Source organism: Anoplolepis gracilipes, chromosome 5, assembly GCF_047496725.1.
Source record: "Anoplolepis gracilipes chromosome 5, ASM4749672v1, whole genome shotgun sequence".
Classification (NCBI taxonomy): Eukaryota; Metazoa; Arthropoda; class Insecta; order Hymenoptera; family Formicidae; genus Anoplolepis; species Anoplolepis gracilipes.
In genome coordinates, this window is record NC_132974.1 from 1453116 (window position 1) to 1469903 (window position 16788).

At 34.6% G+C, this 16788-nt stretch overlaps 1 protein-coding gene across 3 annotated transcripts in view; it reads right to left on the reverse strand.

Moving 5' to 3' along the window:
* The window catches only part of LOC140665970 (uncharacterized), a 227048-nt gene that overhangs the window by 63179 nt on the left and 147081 nt on the right, over positions 1-16788 (reverse strand). For all 3 annotated transcript variants that reach the window (XM_072892629.1, XM_072892628.1, XM_072892627.1), the window contains one exon: positions 472-659. In XM_072892629.1, coding sequence (XP_072748730.1) covers positions 472-659 — 188 coding nt within the window. The remainder of the gene's footprint in view (positions 1-471; positions 660-16788) is intronic.

Genomic DNA, 16788 nt, shown 5'->3' on the forward strand with positions numbered 1-16788 from the left:
ATGTATAACAAATATAATTGCAAAGGTTTATTAATATTTATAACTTCAATTATAATAAACTCAAATACTTTGTAATCCTCAACGATATAACGGAATTTGATTCGAGAATCTGCAATATTTAAATTAGTTATCAGTCATAATGTAATGAAGAAACCAAGAAAAAAATGGCAAAGCAATCTGAAATTTAAATTCTAAAGTGTAATCGCAATTAATTAAAACGTACAACATTTCGACCAAAAGCAAAGTTTTTCCGTTGTACGACGTTGTCGTATCCATTTGTGGCCGAGTAAAATTACCTGCGCGAGAGCATCGTCTCATCTTGGGACAATACGAACGCAAGTGTCAGTGGACAAAAACACGTCTGATGGAATTAGACTTTCCGAGAGCGACGATTCCGCTCTCGAAGAAATAAGGATTTTGTCTCGCAAGAGAGCCTGCGGACTGGTCGACTACATTGAACGAGTGACTCACCTTAACAGTCTTCCCAGGGGATCTCTTTCCGGGGATGTGGGCCCGCCGAGGCCACTTCCGGCGAGTCTACGCGAAGATGCGCGCGCGCTCGATATGTATGCGGCCGGCGCGGGGGGCGGGCTGCAAGGCGGACAACAAACGGGGCTGCTACCCCCCGGGGTCGAGAGCGTATAACTCCTTTCCAGTTCCTGCAACAGACGAGCAAGCGGTTATGCAACAGTGGAACCTCGGGCTCGCGACATGACGCGGGCGAGTTACCTTTGAGAAGAATCGTTAAACGTATATCTGTTTAATGCATATAATAGTCAATTTGGTAAAATTCTATCAAGGTATAAAGAAATTCGCGTCATTCGATAGCGATCGTAATGGTTTATGATTATATAAATATTCGCAGGAAAAACAGAAAAAAATATATGTTCTAAGATCCAAGAAAAATTTAAACTCTAATGATTTAATCTACTTTGAATTCCAAAAGTAAAAAAATTGAGATTATGGAGATTACAAGGTGGTCCATTCCATAACTTTATCTGTTCTTATCTGCATATATTTTGTTAAAATCAGGTCTGAGAAAGAAAAAAAAAAAAGAAAGCGACTTATTACTAAAGTAACATTTCTCGATTTATATTCATTTATGTTTTATTTCAGTAAAATAGTACTTGTGAAATACTTGAGATTATATTTAAGATATCGAAGGATTTACGAGAATTTCACGCATATGTTTATAATAAAATTAACGTTTTGTAATTAATATTTACTACAAAACGTGCGCGCACAAGTGTCATCGACAATTAACTTCCACAATTTTTATTCGCAAGAAACAATGTTAAGTAGAAGTTAAAGCGTTTCGTTTTTATTACGTGATTTAAATTTCTCAAAACTATCTTTTATTTCATAACATTCTTTTTACGAATGTATAATATACATTAATTTATTTTATTAATTTTTCATGCTCATCCTGGTTTTTACAGATCTTACAAGATATCATCATTTCAGCATTTATTAGGACAACATTAGAAAATAGAAAATTGGAATCAAACTTGGCGAAAGAATGACCGTGCGTTACGACTCTCTCAGGAATCTTCACAATGGTGGGCACCAGTTTAAGACGCGAATACGATCGGGGCAAAGAATCGAATTTACGATTTCGAGGAGAGTCGTTCGCGAAGCTCTCGGCTCTAAGCGAACGTTTGATCCTCGCCCCGTTTTCGGTGGTCTAGTTAAACCCAAGGATTAAGTTTCGAGAAATTTTCAAGCGATTTTGCGAGAGATCGGACTTTATCGCGAGCGCGTGCACGCTTTCACGCTGTTAACGGAACTCGGAGATTAAACTTCGGAAACTGAACTAGACTCTCGAGATTTACGAGTAGACCGATGCTACACGTATACATATACACAAGCATCCGACGATGCTTCTCTTTTAAATTTAATTACTGCACACCAAAGGTAGTTTCATTTTTCAATATTGTTGCTAAAAACATCTGATCTTTAGATCCCTTTTTAAAAAGTGTGTAAAACCTCAAACTCGAATATATCGTGTTGAAGCCTCTTTTCCGCGATGCTAATTGGATATCTCATTCGTGTGCGCTTGCAGCTGTCAAATTGTTATGCAAATTTTGACAGTTTGCCTGATTACAATAGTTTATAAATAGATAGTTAATAATAGATTTACAATAATTATAAAGATAAATTAAAGAAGATGAAGAATAGAGAAGAAAGAAAAGGAGAAAATAAAGAGAAAAGGAGAGACAAATAAAGAAAGATACATGTATCATAAATATATGTATATATTATATATATATATATATATATATGACGTACTTATATAACACGAATAAAGCAAATCGCAGTGCATAACAAAAACATAATTAACATTGTGGAAAAGAAGCTTTAATATATTCGCGTTTGAAGCTTTATGCCATATTTCATAAAGAGAAAAATTAGATTAAAAAGAAATTAAATTAAAAATTATTATTATATATAAATATATATATATAATCATTACTATTTATATAATATTTATATAATAATAATTTCTAATCAAATTATATAAATATGTAAATAATCATTATTATTAATCTAATAATAATAATGATTATTTACATATTTATATAATAATAATTTTTAATCTATGACATATACATGTTATGTATATTGTGTTGTATGTATGTACAATACATACATACAATACAAAATAAATGACGCGCGCTTATAATATTCTAGTCTAGATTAAATTAGAAACGTTTAACAAAATTCGATAGTAATTATTGTTGACTAATATTTTTCATAATGATTTAAAAAATCTAAATCTATTCCAACATCGAAAAAACTGAAAATTTAATTTAAGATCTTTTTGGATTTGATTAAGTGTCCAAAGATCTCATACTACATTTTACGATAACATGTTCATGTTTGCACACATTTATTAATCTCGCTTTATTGCGTTTCGCACACAATATTGCGAGAGATTGCGTTTATTAACAAGGATACGCATTATTGAATCGAAATTTTCATAAAATTCAATGGACGGTACATAACTTCGATCGCAAACTGCTTCCGAACGGAAGTTTCGTTATTAACGTGCAACGTTTAACTTTCTGACGGCAAATCCGAACGAAATCAAAGCTTCTTCTTTCCTCGTCGAGTTTCGCCGACAGTTTCTAGAAATTTGCAGGAGGAGATCGTTGCTTGAAAAAGGATCGGCAACTTTTTCTCCCCAGTTTGTACGGTCGATCAGACGCGATTTAAACTATCGATCGCCTGCAACTAATCAGTAGCCCAAGTCAGCAGATATTCTCTTAATTACTCAGCTATATACACCAATCCGTCTGCGATCGCTTGCTCCGTTTAAACGAAAAAAAAAAAAAAAAAAAAAAAAAAAAAAAGTGATTCGGAGCTTCCAGTGCGACTAAAATCTTATATCAAACGACTAATCCGGAAAACAGTACGTTCATACTGTTTCAACGATTCTATTCAAATCTTCCTTTATCCTCACTATTTAGCTTCAAGCTTTTCAGTAAAGATACTAGTAACAAATGGTTATTAATGTTACATAAACTTTGTGATACATTCAAATTGCAAAATATCTTAAAATTAAAGATAAAAAAACCTATCTAATTTTTTTTTATTTTTACGAAACAATTATTTTCACTATGATTATGTTCACCACGTTCTCATGATTTCATTTCCCTCTCGAATTATCTCTCGATGAATCATGAGATAAAAACTTCGTTTAATGCTTATCTTTATATTTGGCCGAGATAGGCAAACGTGATGTGTCTAAAATGCGTACAGAGATGCATTTTTTTTTTTTTTCCAAACTAAAAAGCGGAAGACAAGAAGGAAGACAAGACTTGGCGTCGATTAAACCTTGATAATCGCATTACTCTCGGATATTAATTCCGCTCGAAGGCGAGGCTGCCTGTGTAACGACCTTCACTGAGTCGGGATGTTAATTGATAAAATGAAATAACGAATAAAGTAGAGAGATCTCTCTTTCACTCTCTTTCTCCTTTCTCAGGAATCCTATTAAATTCTTGAAAATGATAGAACTTTTGCAATCCGATTACAAGGATAATAGTACATCTTTATTAACGTATCTTCCTTCCTGTATTCTGTTCTATCCACTTTATATTCGTTATGTATATAAGATTTCTATTCTACACTAGACATTTATTTATCGTAGACTGTTAAATTCTCTTCTGGTTTAAATAAGTATTATTCTCGTATTTTTCCTTAGATGTTTTCATCCATACTAAAATCTTTTCTCTCTCTTTTGAAGAAATTGATTATAAAAATCGCGTTTAAATAATTTCCGGTTTTTACATTATAAATTATTATTGACACAGTTCATCACTCTTGGGCGTTCCAGCAGGAATTTCCAGGCATTTCCTCAACTTTGCGGAGAGTGGCGGGAGAATGAGTTTTCTCGAATCTCAAACACAAGGAGCTGCACGTCTAGAACGGGACGCGCACAATGGTCGTCGAATACCGCAAAACTATAATACCGGAATGGAATAGAAGGACGGGGGGGCACAAAGGGAGAGGGTGAGTGCCGGCATTAATTCGAGATAATTGCAGCCATAGTAGAGACGACAGAGCGGGGGAGAGGGGAAGGGGAGGGGGAAGGGGCTGCGCATCCACGTTTTCGATGCAGACACGCGCCTTGTGCCTTCTCGCGAACGGACAAAGGACCGCCCCGCCCTCTCGATCCTCTCGCCCTTCGTTCCGGAGGAAAGCGGATGCTTTGAGAGAGGAAAATTGCGCGTCTTCGTTCTCGTTAGCGCGCGAGATTAGAAGGTCGAAATTATGCGAGCGCCGCGCAAGACGAAGAGAAGTTCGCGACCAAGTCATATACCACGCACGCGATGCACACCACCTACATCTGTGTACACAGCGGTAGAATTTACTCCGCAATTATCCGCAGGTTACATTAGCTGTTGTTTAAGCGAGGGTAACGAGCGCGACTAAATTTTCCGAGTGCGTCTAATAAAGTTATTATTATCTAATTAAGCGCACACTCATTACGCGAGAATAATTTAAAATGTGCATGCAGATACTCGTCTTCGTAATATATAATGCCTAATAATTCTTTACATTCTCTGGATGTTCGATGAAACGACCTCAATTTAGAAGGCGATAATTTAACCGCACGCTGTAAAAGTTTTCCTTCTTTTACAATGCTATTAACATATCAGTTGTTGTAACTAAAATTCATTAGCATGTAAACAAAGAGATAAAATCTAAAAAAGGAGAGACTATTTTAAAAAGTAATATTTGTGAAATATATCGTTTAAAAAAAAATGGTATCTATAAAGTACTGTAGTTATTTATAATAGATAAATAATATTTTCATTTATAGCAGACGTTTAAAATTCTCGCTTTACTTTCTCTTAAAAATAAAGTATTTAAAGTATTAAAAATAAAATGTCTATGGAATAATAAATACATTATATTAAAAGAGTCAAAATTTTGTACCGTTTCTCCGATCGTTTGAATTAATCCAATTTAATGTCTCTTCTCTCGTTGATTTTTCTCCGAGATGTTGCTCTTGATATGCGCATTAATTTACTTATCAGTCGTATTCATTCGTCTGCATGCAGGTGCATTTCAGTGAAATTCATTTGCATTTAGAGTAACGCGATTATATTACACTCGTTGATTTGTTTAATTAATTAATCAGTTTGATCGTATTCAGCGATTCATTCATTGGTAATATGTCGCGATCAAGTTGCGTACTAACATAAGTAAGCCACGTATTTCAGATATACACACATCGCATTTCGAATAACCGATGAGAGAATATTCATAAAAGCATTACCATTTGCGTTAATAGATAGCGCCGGAGCATACGAAGGTATGCGTAATTGAAACCGCGTAATTAGTAAAACGTGCTCGGCATACTTCGCATAAGCAGACGCATAATACGTTTCAAAGGTACACCGAGCCGTAATTAACGTCATAGCCGCGATAATTCAAAGAACATAACTAAGAAATTGATCAACTTATTTTTTTTTTTTTTTTTTATACACAAGATGTTTCAGAAGCCCTTTTCGATGCTCGATACTCCTTTTCCCCATCACGCCAATATCAATGCAGATTCTAATAAAGTTCCTCTTTCGTAATTAGAAGTTCGTTATTATTACAAAATTAAATTTGTGACAGAAATTGAACAGCATTGTATAGATCGTAATAAAAGTGTTCTCATCGTATTACGTCGCGCGGTTTGTTTTCAACCGTTTTATTGTTCAATCGTATAAATTGGTCGGGGCGACGTAAATTTGCAATATAATTATTATTATCGTGCTGTTATAACGCTGTCTATAATAAATCTATAATACTTTTAAGTAATATGCATTTATTTGCGACAAGCGACATGGCATGGTAGTTTTTATTTCTATTTCATTAATGTGATTGTGGAAATAGAGAAAATATGAAATATTATGTTGTAAAAAGAAAACAATAAAGTCTCTCTAGCATCTTATAAAAAATTTATTCCCCGTTATAAGATCCTATTCTATGAATAAAGACACTTTAATTATATCACACATATTTACAAATTCACTTGCTTCGTGCATAAAACTGGATAATAATCATTCAAATAATCTTAACAGAATTGAAGTAACAAAAAGAATTGCAAATCAACGAGGCTATTAGTATTGAGATAACAAGGCTGGCTTATAAAAATGCGAATCTCCATAAACGGAAAAAACAAATCACGCTACGTGTGGAAAATCGACGCATTCGACTGGGATAAGCGTGAGTAATGAAAGATAAGAATCAGAAGCGATAAGAGGATAACGATTCCGAGCGTGAAGGCTAGATTTCTCTATCACAGCCGGAAGTGAATTTAATTCCGATCTAATTAAGCCGGATATAACGCCAAGCCTCCTCTTGGCGATTGGATGCCTGCAGTTACGGGCTCGCGGTACGTTAACCACGACCATGTAAATTGGAAACTGGCCTCCAATAAATATGAGATTAGCCCAATAAATCGAACGGAAAAGCGGTCCGCGACGCGTTATATCGTCGCAATTGACGCGGAACGGCGACGCAAAATTAATGCGCCACCGCGTATACACGTGAGGAGCTCTTCCGCCCAATCGACCGGAAATGTGAGACACGATGCCCGTATGCCGATCGCGTAACGGAATTCTGCAACTTGTCCCGATTTCGCTCCTTCTTGATCAACGACCAACGTGGCGGGAATTCTCCTCGGAGCAGGAAAACAGGTTTTCCTTTATCGCATGTGCTCACTTATATTTCAATCCGCTTCTATATATATATATATATATATATATATATATATATATATATATATATATATATATATATTGCACTAAATTTTTTCAAACAGATGCATCTTATATTCTTATAGCCGAACAATCTCTTTCCCATTCGTATATGTATTTCTGCTCGTTAATTTCTTTTTTACCGGAGAGACAGAGAATGAAGAAAGTATCAATTTACAAAATCTTATGAATCTTCTTTCAGAATTGTGTGCGTGTGTGTGTGTGCGCGCCAGTTAAGGAAAGTGGATGTGGGTGCACTGCCGAGACATTGACCCGGGTGAGCTAGCGAAGATACCGAAAGAAAGAGCATTTTTCAACGTCGCGGAAACAAATGGCCCGCGATACAGGTCCACCCACGTCACCGTTCCTTATAGTCGGGGGAAAGGAGGGGCAGGGAGGGGAGGGGGGGCGGGCGGGCGCGCGCGACCGGTCGTGCAAAGCTCAAAAAGCACGCCTCGCAGAAACCCGGGGAGGCCCACCACCACCTTCTCGCTTTTTGCGAGACACTTGCCGATACAGCCGTCTCTCTCTCTCTCTCTCTCTCTCTGCTGCAAGTGTTGGCAGTTCAACTGCTGCGCAGCTCATTTCCGAGCGAGCGGCGGGCCGAGATGCCCATTACCGGAATTGCTTTACGCGGCGTTTGGGGTCAACGTACATTTGTTACCGCTGCGGCCATCATTATCGGAACTGTCGACGGACGGTACATCTGAAATTTGGCCCTCGGATATTTACGATCCACCCCCATCAATCACGTAGTAATATCAATTCGGTCATATGTTTCTATCAATTGCATATATTCGACAAATATAAATAATATAATATATAAATATAGTTGACATAAATAATATAATAATATACATATAATCGACAATATAAGATTATATTTATATTATTTATAATAAGATATAAATATATTCGATAAATATAAATAATTATGTATACTGTAAACATGATTATCTATAATAACAATAAATATAATACGTACTATTTGTGTATATTACACTAATAAAATGAGATTAAATATGTGATCATATTCTTATCTAAATAAATAAAAAAAAAAAAAAATAATACTTGAAATCTAAAAGTATATCTGTCTTTCTCTTAAATAGAAATTCCAATATAATATAATCATAATCCTTTCTAATATGAATTCATAAAGAAAATATTCTTTGTTATCAATAGTATTATTAAATTCGCATCAATTGAAATAATTACCAATTATTGCAAAAATAATTGTAGTTATATTGAACTTAAATTGACCCTTCAATAAGAGTCAAATTTAATCAATCAATGAGCTATCTCTCAAAGTTTGTATCTCTTGTTACCTCTCGATTACTGAATGCCCAATGACTTCATTTTTTCCTTAAGAAGATGGAATCGTTGTCGTCCTCGCGGAAAATTGTAATTACGTAGACTTAATTGCATCAACCGATGCTGCGTATACACGATTGTTTATCGAGCGTATGATAAAGGGGAAGATGGGTGAAAATCGAGGGAAATTGAGGTACGATAGGAGAGGGTCGATCGTTCAATTTTCCATTAAAAGTGGAACAACAGAAGGAAAAATTTTACAGGAAATTGTCATTACGTAATCTTTTAACGAAATCGAACAATTAGATTTGATTAAATAAAAGCTGCATGAGATATGGAAAACACAGCGAAAAGTAAAAAAAAGCAAAACAGTTTACTGATGTATGAATTTACCGTTACAGAAAATAAAAACGTGTTTCATTTTTTTCATAAATGAATTAAAGAAATAAATTCTTTTTCGTTGAACAGAGTTGCAACAATTTTTAAATAGAATAAAAATGAAAAAGACCCTTTAATAAAACATCTAAATTAATTATGCGCGTAATAATTCCTACGAGGATAAAAAAAGAATTTAAAGGAAATTCACTAGCTGACACATCTATTTTAAACTGTGCTATTAAAACTCGCATCAACTTTTTATGGTCGCCATCCCTTTTCGTTACCAAACTAGTATATTTAATGAGGGAAAACGATCAAAGCCGACTCCATCTAATGGATAATCGTAATTATACAAAATTAATTGCGCGCAGGAACGAACGGAGCAGCCGGCAATGTTTATTAAACGCGCGACAAAGGCGATGAAATTAGTGTACTACCCTTCCCGTTGGAGGTAGAAACTTCCGATAGCTCACGGCTCTTACCTTGCTTCTTCCATCAGCGCGCAGTGAACGCTTTGATGTGATTGCCGCGTGATGGTGCATGCACGGGTTGTCTTGATTCACGTACAGACGGCTTTTACCGTACCGTTGGGTGCAATAGGGACGTTTAAGAAAAGCGACGACGGTAACAACGACCTTCTCCTCCGCGTTATTTTCTTCCTTTTATGTGCCATTAAGTATTTATTTGCGCAATAAATAGATTCTAATATACAAATTTGTGAATTCTATTCCAAAATTTTTCAATCTTTAAATTCTTAGACAGCTTGTCCTTTAACATTTACTACGCCATCAAAATCATATAGATTTATACGAAATAAAATATAATTTTAATATCATAAATACATACATTTTTCACTTTAATATACAATAAATCCGTATCTCTCTCGAAAAAATTAAAGAAGACTTATAACATTTAAAATTTTTATTCATAATTTTATAGAGAAAATTAATTTTTTTTTTCATACATACGTGTGTGTGTATATGTGATTAAGTTTATATAGATTTTTATTATATTTTTAATTTACGTGCTTCACACATTTTTTTTTATATTTTATAAATATATATATATATATATAAAATTGAGAGATAATTATAAGATCCAAAAGTTTAAATCAATTTTATACAAAGGAAAATGAATTAAAATGCTTCTAGATAAATGAGAACAAAGTAATAAGTAAATAGTAATAAAAAAGATAATTTTAACAATGCCAATTAAAACAATCTCACGTACTACACTACACATATTACTCGACTGAAAAAGTGCAATATTCTATTTAAATTATTCTCTCGACTCATATAGTCTATCATTCATCTCTGAATTCAAAGAGCTCGTTCATTTCAACGTCTCATTTAAAATTAAAAAAAAAAAATCATGATCTACAAAATGTTGGAATGAAAAGAACTCTCTGCGTTTTCGAAAATAACAGAATTAAATATGAGAGTAATCTTAATAATAAAAGTACACCGGCGATTCTCCAGAGTGGCTAGCCTGGTATTTGAACCGCAATTTCAATAGATAATTTCAAACAACTCAGCTGATATTTTTATTGCGATAATCACGGCGAACGAGCTAAGCTCGATGTAAACTTGCGAAAGTTTGCGTGCAATTTTGCATCATTAACTTTACGTTTTCCAACTTGTACGATCGTCGTTCCGGAAATATTGCGTTTCGCTTTGAGATGAGAGAGAGCACTAGAACTAAACATCGCCAGTTGTAAACTAATGTTTCAGCTCGCAGTTAAATTGCGTATTTCACCTAGATAAGGTGTTTCTGATCAATTTTTTATGCAATTTGATACTGTAATATTGTTCTTTTTTTTCACAAAAAAATACATAACTGCTATATATGTATTTAAAACAACTTTTTTTTTAATTTTTGGAGCTTTCTTTATTGTGGCATTAAATCCTTAAATTGTTAGTTGAATATTTTGTTTATTGTTTACTATAAAATATGTATTATATATATATATTTTTTTATTAAATTATATACATATATAATATACGTATAAATATATATTATATTTATGTACACATAACAAACATACTATTATCATGTATTATCATATGTAATTAATCAATTATGTCAAACAATTCTCCGAAGATTAACAGCCTAAGTTTCCTTCTCTCATTGTAACAAGTTTAAAAGATAATTATATCGACGAAACCTTGTTACATACTCAAACATACCGAAAATCGTTTTATTCTCGTGCTCGTTATCATTAATTCTGCATTGCCGTTTAATCGATCGGCAGTCTAATAAACTGCTGCATTCTATCTCATCGATTTTCCGTCGAACTTGCGAAACTCCCGAGAATTACATCCTACGCTCGTGGAAAAGAATCCGCGTGGCCTGGATAACTCGCGAGAATCGCCGCTATACAAAAGCAGTCGCTATTTATTCGCGACGGAGTGGGGTGGGGGGGGGGATGGTTCTCGTTCGACTGCAATTAACGAATACGCGCGCAAGAGTCAGCGAGATGCGTAATGAGAGCGTTCGGTCGGTAATTCGCCCGTAAATTAGCGGCGCTCGAAGTCGTTCCAGGGAGGTTTTAACGGCCGTGCGACTCGCAAATTGGAGGAAAAACGGGACCGCTCAAAGTTTCGTTAAGCGAGGTGGTGTTTTCGGCAGCCGGCGAGACGCGTGCGGACGAAGGATAAAAACATTTTCGAAATATACGAGAGACAAGTTTCGATTTTTGCGATTGTTTTGCGACGAGCAACAATTACAACTCGTACGTACGTTTACAAAAATGCTAAATAGCGTTAAAAATTTAACGATAACTAAAAGAGATATTTGAAACTCTTTAATTGAAATTTTAATTTCTCTAACCATTTTAAGCCGTGTCTCGATTTTTCTCTTCTCCATGTCCCACTTTAACGAAAAATAAGGTTGAAGAAAATATGGAATTAAATACATAGCTCTAAAATTGCGCTTGATTTTCCTTGTTAACAAACAATAATATTCAATGATATTTTTTTTTTTTTTATACAATTGACTTTTTTTTTTTTCTAAAAAGAAAAAAAAAAAAGATGCAATATTTTACTACCTTTAAATTTATCAGTGCAGTTTTTTCAAATCAATAATTTTGAAAATTCAGGATATAAAACAATGCGAAAACAGATTCTCTCGCACCTGCTCTCGTTAGATATTCGCGAAAAGATATAGCGCAGCGCGGTGCAACTACTTAGAAGTTATATACGGGGTCGAAAGGAAAAGAGCCCGAGAGGGAAGATGACAGGGAGAGTTTGCAGCGAGAGAAGAGTTAGGAGTGAACGAAGCCGCCCTGTACGTAACACGCGTCGTTGCGAAAGAGCGCGTAAAATATGAGGGCTCTGTCACTTATCATCCCTTTCCTACTTATCCACCGTGACGACGAGCTTCCAGTGCTGTTAACGTTTCCATCGTCATAAACGCGCACTGGCACCTACACCACGTGAACATCAGAAGCACTTCCGTGCCCATTTACCTTCGACCTAATTTACGCGAAAATACCATGAAGATAATTATACATCCTAATAGGGATCCTCCGAGGGATCTTTAATAATATCAAACTGTCGTACGCGCGCTAAACCCCAAAGGAGCAATGAAACTTGTGTCAAGATCTTTTCTTAATTATTTTTAGTAGACAAACGAGCACTATAATAAATATAACGTCATTCACAAGAGGATGGAATAAAGAAATAGGAAGATAGAAATTTATTAATAAAATAAATAATATATATATATATATATCTTTTTTCACTTAAGAAACTTTATATATAAAAAAAGAAGCAGTAATTTTCTTCGATATTTTACAATGCATTTTTATAGGTTCGCAGGAACGATTCGCCCTCAAGTGCATGTAAAATTCTGTCAGGGAACTTTCGTCGCGGACGGCTATTTACCGAGCGTTTAAGGTTCTTAGTGAAGCCCTGTCGATCCTTTTGTCGCCCTATCTCGTCCGTCTTTAAATATTCATGAACGACCCGGAAATCTGCTCGTTCGCGAGACGCGTGCAACGAACTTAATGCACTGTAATCGCGTTCGCAGGAAACATTTGTAGCTGTTTCGAGTTCATCTATCAAGCAACAGTGTAACGGCAACGTTTCCGACTCGGCTTCAAGCTGCGTCTTAACGATTAAGACGTTTTAAAGCGATAAAAAAGTAGATGCATGCGAAGAAAAATAAATTGCAACGCATTAATTTATTTATCTTTCAAACTTGGATAAAATTCGACACCTTTCCGTAATTTTAAAAAATTCTAATTAAAGAATTATTATTTAATCTGCCAATTATAAATCTTGACAAATTTTCAATATCACAGAAAAGCAAGAGAGTTTTATATTATATTAAAATATAACTGATATATAATCCATTTATAATATATACGCAAAGTGTAAAGTATAAAATTGATGCGACTATATAAATCTTGTAATAAAAATTTAATACATCTAATAAAATCTTTATGTTGAAAATCTTGATAATCTCGTGCATTTCTGTAAAAGATACATTGGTAGACGAGATATACGTCAGGAGATATACGTAGCCTCATCGCTACGAAATAATTTACCTAGCCACGGGTGACTGTACCATAAAATAATCTAGATGCGCTTCATTAGTACATACCATTTATCGAGAGATTGCACACGAGATGAGATACCGAGTACAGAGGACCAAACGAATTACTATTCGAAGAACGTGGGCTCTTGCACGATTCATACCTGAGATTATTATCAACGCGCTGGCAAAGCAAATGCATTCGAAATAGCCATGTTACTCTCGGACGGATCTTCGAGCCGCAAAGATTGCGTTCTCGATCTCTCGTTGTGACGAGAGCCTCTGTAGCTCTCCATTACGTATTAGCAATCGCGTGTAAATTCTGCCTCGAGAAGCCGCATTTTATGCGGATTAGCGGTAATGCTAGTAGAGTAATGTAAATCTCGCACGTGCCTTCGATCCTTCTTCAAGTTCCCTTACAAATCCGATGAAAAGTGATTTAAATTCGCTCATTATTTTCATCCTAAAACGCTCAACAAGATTTTATACTTTTACAGTTATTCTCAACATTTTACTTCGTCCACTTTACAAGAAAAAAAAAGAAATTAGTATTAAAGTTCTCAGCGCTGATGAGATTTCTCGTATATAGCGACATATTAAATCTTACAATAAATGGAAATCGTAATCTTGTAATTTCTCGTGGAAAATTTCATATCCGTTTTAATTGTGATGATATTTTTCGCTACATGTCTGAAGACATTTGCTCATCAGTGACGGATCATAAACATTAGGTGCTTACACAGCCTCTAGAATTTGTAATTTTATCTTGAAAATTTCCGGGATTACGACTGCCATACCAACTTTAATCTCTGATGGCAAAGGACGGTAAATGTCGCTAAGGGAATTTGCGCTTTTTCGATTTTGCATTTCGTTCGCTGCATTGCGTTATTCGCGAACAAAGATGCAGAAAAGAAAAGCAGCGTGACGGTACGGCTAAAGTGAGCCGACAACTCGGTGAAAGAACATAATAAAGAGACGACAGAAAGAATCGGGAATTCGTACAAAACGAAATACGATGTAGCATGAATTATTGAGCGGCAATAAGAAAGTTTCTCTTTCCTTCTTCCAAACGATTTGATGTCTTTGGAAAGAAGCAAAATCGGAAAATTTGTTCAATACAGTGCTCTCTCTTTTACAGAGCAGTTCCTGCTTAACGGATCCTTTGATTGTAAATTAAAAAATTCCGAAAAAGACTGAATAAAATTAATTTACTAACTTGCGTAAATTATTCATTCATGCAAGTATGCGAAACGATTTTTATATTTATGTGTATGGCGATGGCATCGAAGAAAATTAAATAAGATTTTCTTTTCTTTTTTTTTTTTTTGTAATTGTTGGAGATTGAACTCATAGAGATTGTATTAGCTCCAACAATCTGCGCAGCAGTTTTTCGCGAGTAATAAGAGGATAGCGGTCCAGAAAATGTGAGCCAGAGAATACGTTCGCCGGGAATCGTTGGTGGAATTTATGACGTTCTCGGTTGCGCCGCGAACAATTTTCTCCGGGGCGGGAGAGGTGAACGGATTTTCACCATTTTTCCCGGATTCCGTTGACGCGAAAGGCAATATCTCGGATAATTGCAAGCGAGACAACGACAGTTGCCTTTGTGATCAACGTCGGATGTTTGTATCAGGTGATGCGAGAATACCGGATACGCGATCGTTCAAATTAACGGTGAGCTCTTCTACCAACTTGTCCCAAATGCAGAAATCTAATATCGCCCCTCCGTGTGCTCAATCCCCGTAAACTTTTCCGCGGGTAAAAAGGAGAATAGATTCCTTTACGTAGGAATGATAAAATTCCAATTTAATGAAAAAAATTAAACAATCTTTGTCTTCACAACATATCCATAGTTAAAGCATAGAACGCAGATATTATTTGATTTTTTACATAGAAAGTTGAATTACATATACAAAAAGAGAAATATGTATGAGTCAGTTTTGAAGTTTCAAATATTCACATTAATGCAAACTCTGTCGCACATTTTTTTTCCTCGACTTTCTCAGATTTTTATTTCATATGTCCTGCACAAGCAGAACCAGTTTTGAATTTACAAATAAATTTAAAACTTTAAATCAAATTTAAAAAAGCGTGTTCATTTGCTTTTGTTACGTTATACATATATATCATATATAGAAAGAACAGTAGAAATTTTATAACAATTTTATAACGAAGAATTAAATAATCAATCGTATAAATAACAAAGAATTAAATAACAACCATACATGTTTGTATATTGCAGAAGAAAAGAAAGAAAGAGACTTGTATATAAACTTGTATAATAAAGATAAATCAATAGTACAGTATGCAAATACAGATGCTTCAGAGCAGAGGGAGTGAAGTTTTAATACATTTTATTAAATAGTTAAATTTTTTCTTCTTTTCATCTTTCTTTTAAAGATCTTCATTAAAATGTAATTTGAATGAAAATTGGGTTGTATAGCAAATAAAGGGGCGTAAGTTATTTTTATAAGGCAATTAAACTTTCATAAATAATAATAAATAAGAATTTCACAGTTATTTTCAAAGTTCATTCGCGCTTTGCGAGATACACATACATATAAATCAATGTATGAAATGAGCTCTCTTAACAATTCAAACGCTTGAAAGATAAGTTACATTCGACATTCTAGTAAATTTCTGAATTGCTATTTCACAATATATTGCGATATGAAAGTGAAATAAGGTAGAGTGCGTTGAAAAACCAAATTGTCATAAATGAGAAAATTGGAAGCATCTTCGTAAAATAGCGGTAAGTGCTAAATTTGCTACTTCCGATCTACTTTGTCTCAGAAATCTCCGCAAGCTGTTTTTGTCACCTTTTGTTCTTCCCATCGGATCTAAGCGCCTGAAGTATTCGTGTACCAATTCGTCAATCCATTATCTATCCGCGATTTAATCCGATTCTACGAATTAGTCCGCGGGATCAAGGGATTCACCACCTTTTGGTTATTATTGAAGGATTTAAAGGAATTTATTAATGCCATTATCCTCGTGAGCCTCGACCGAGTACTACTAGGTTAATTACTATACGGCAACAATACGGTATATCCATAACGCGATTTTATACAACGTAATTTAGACTAATGTTCTTATAAAACAAATTAATACACAATAATGCAAATTTAAGAGTTTATTCCCTCCTATAAGTATACAGATGATCGTGTCATTAAAAGGAATCATCTACTTGCAAACCTAATTGCTTTTGTAAGTTTAAAAAACATAATTAACAAATCAGAATAATAATTTCGTATATATCGTATTAATTGTACATTTATGTAAATATGTAATTAATGCAGAAAAG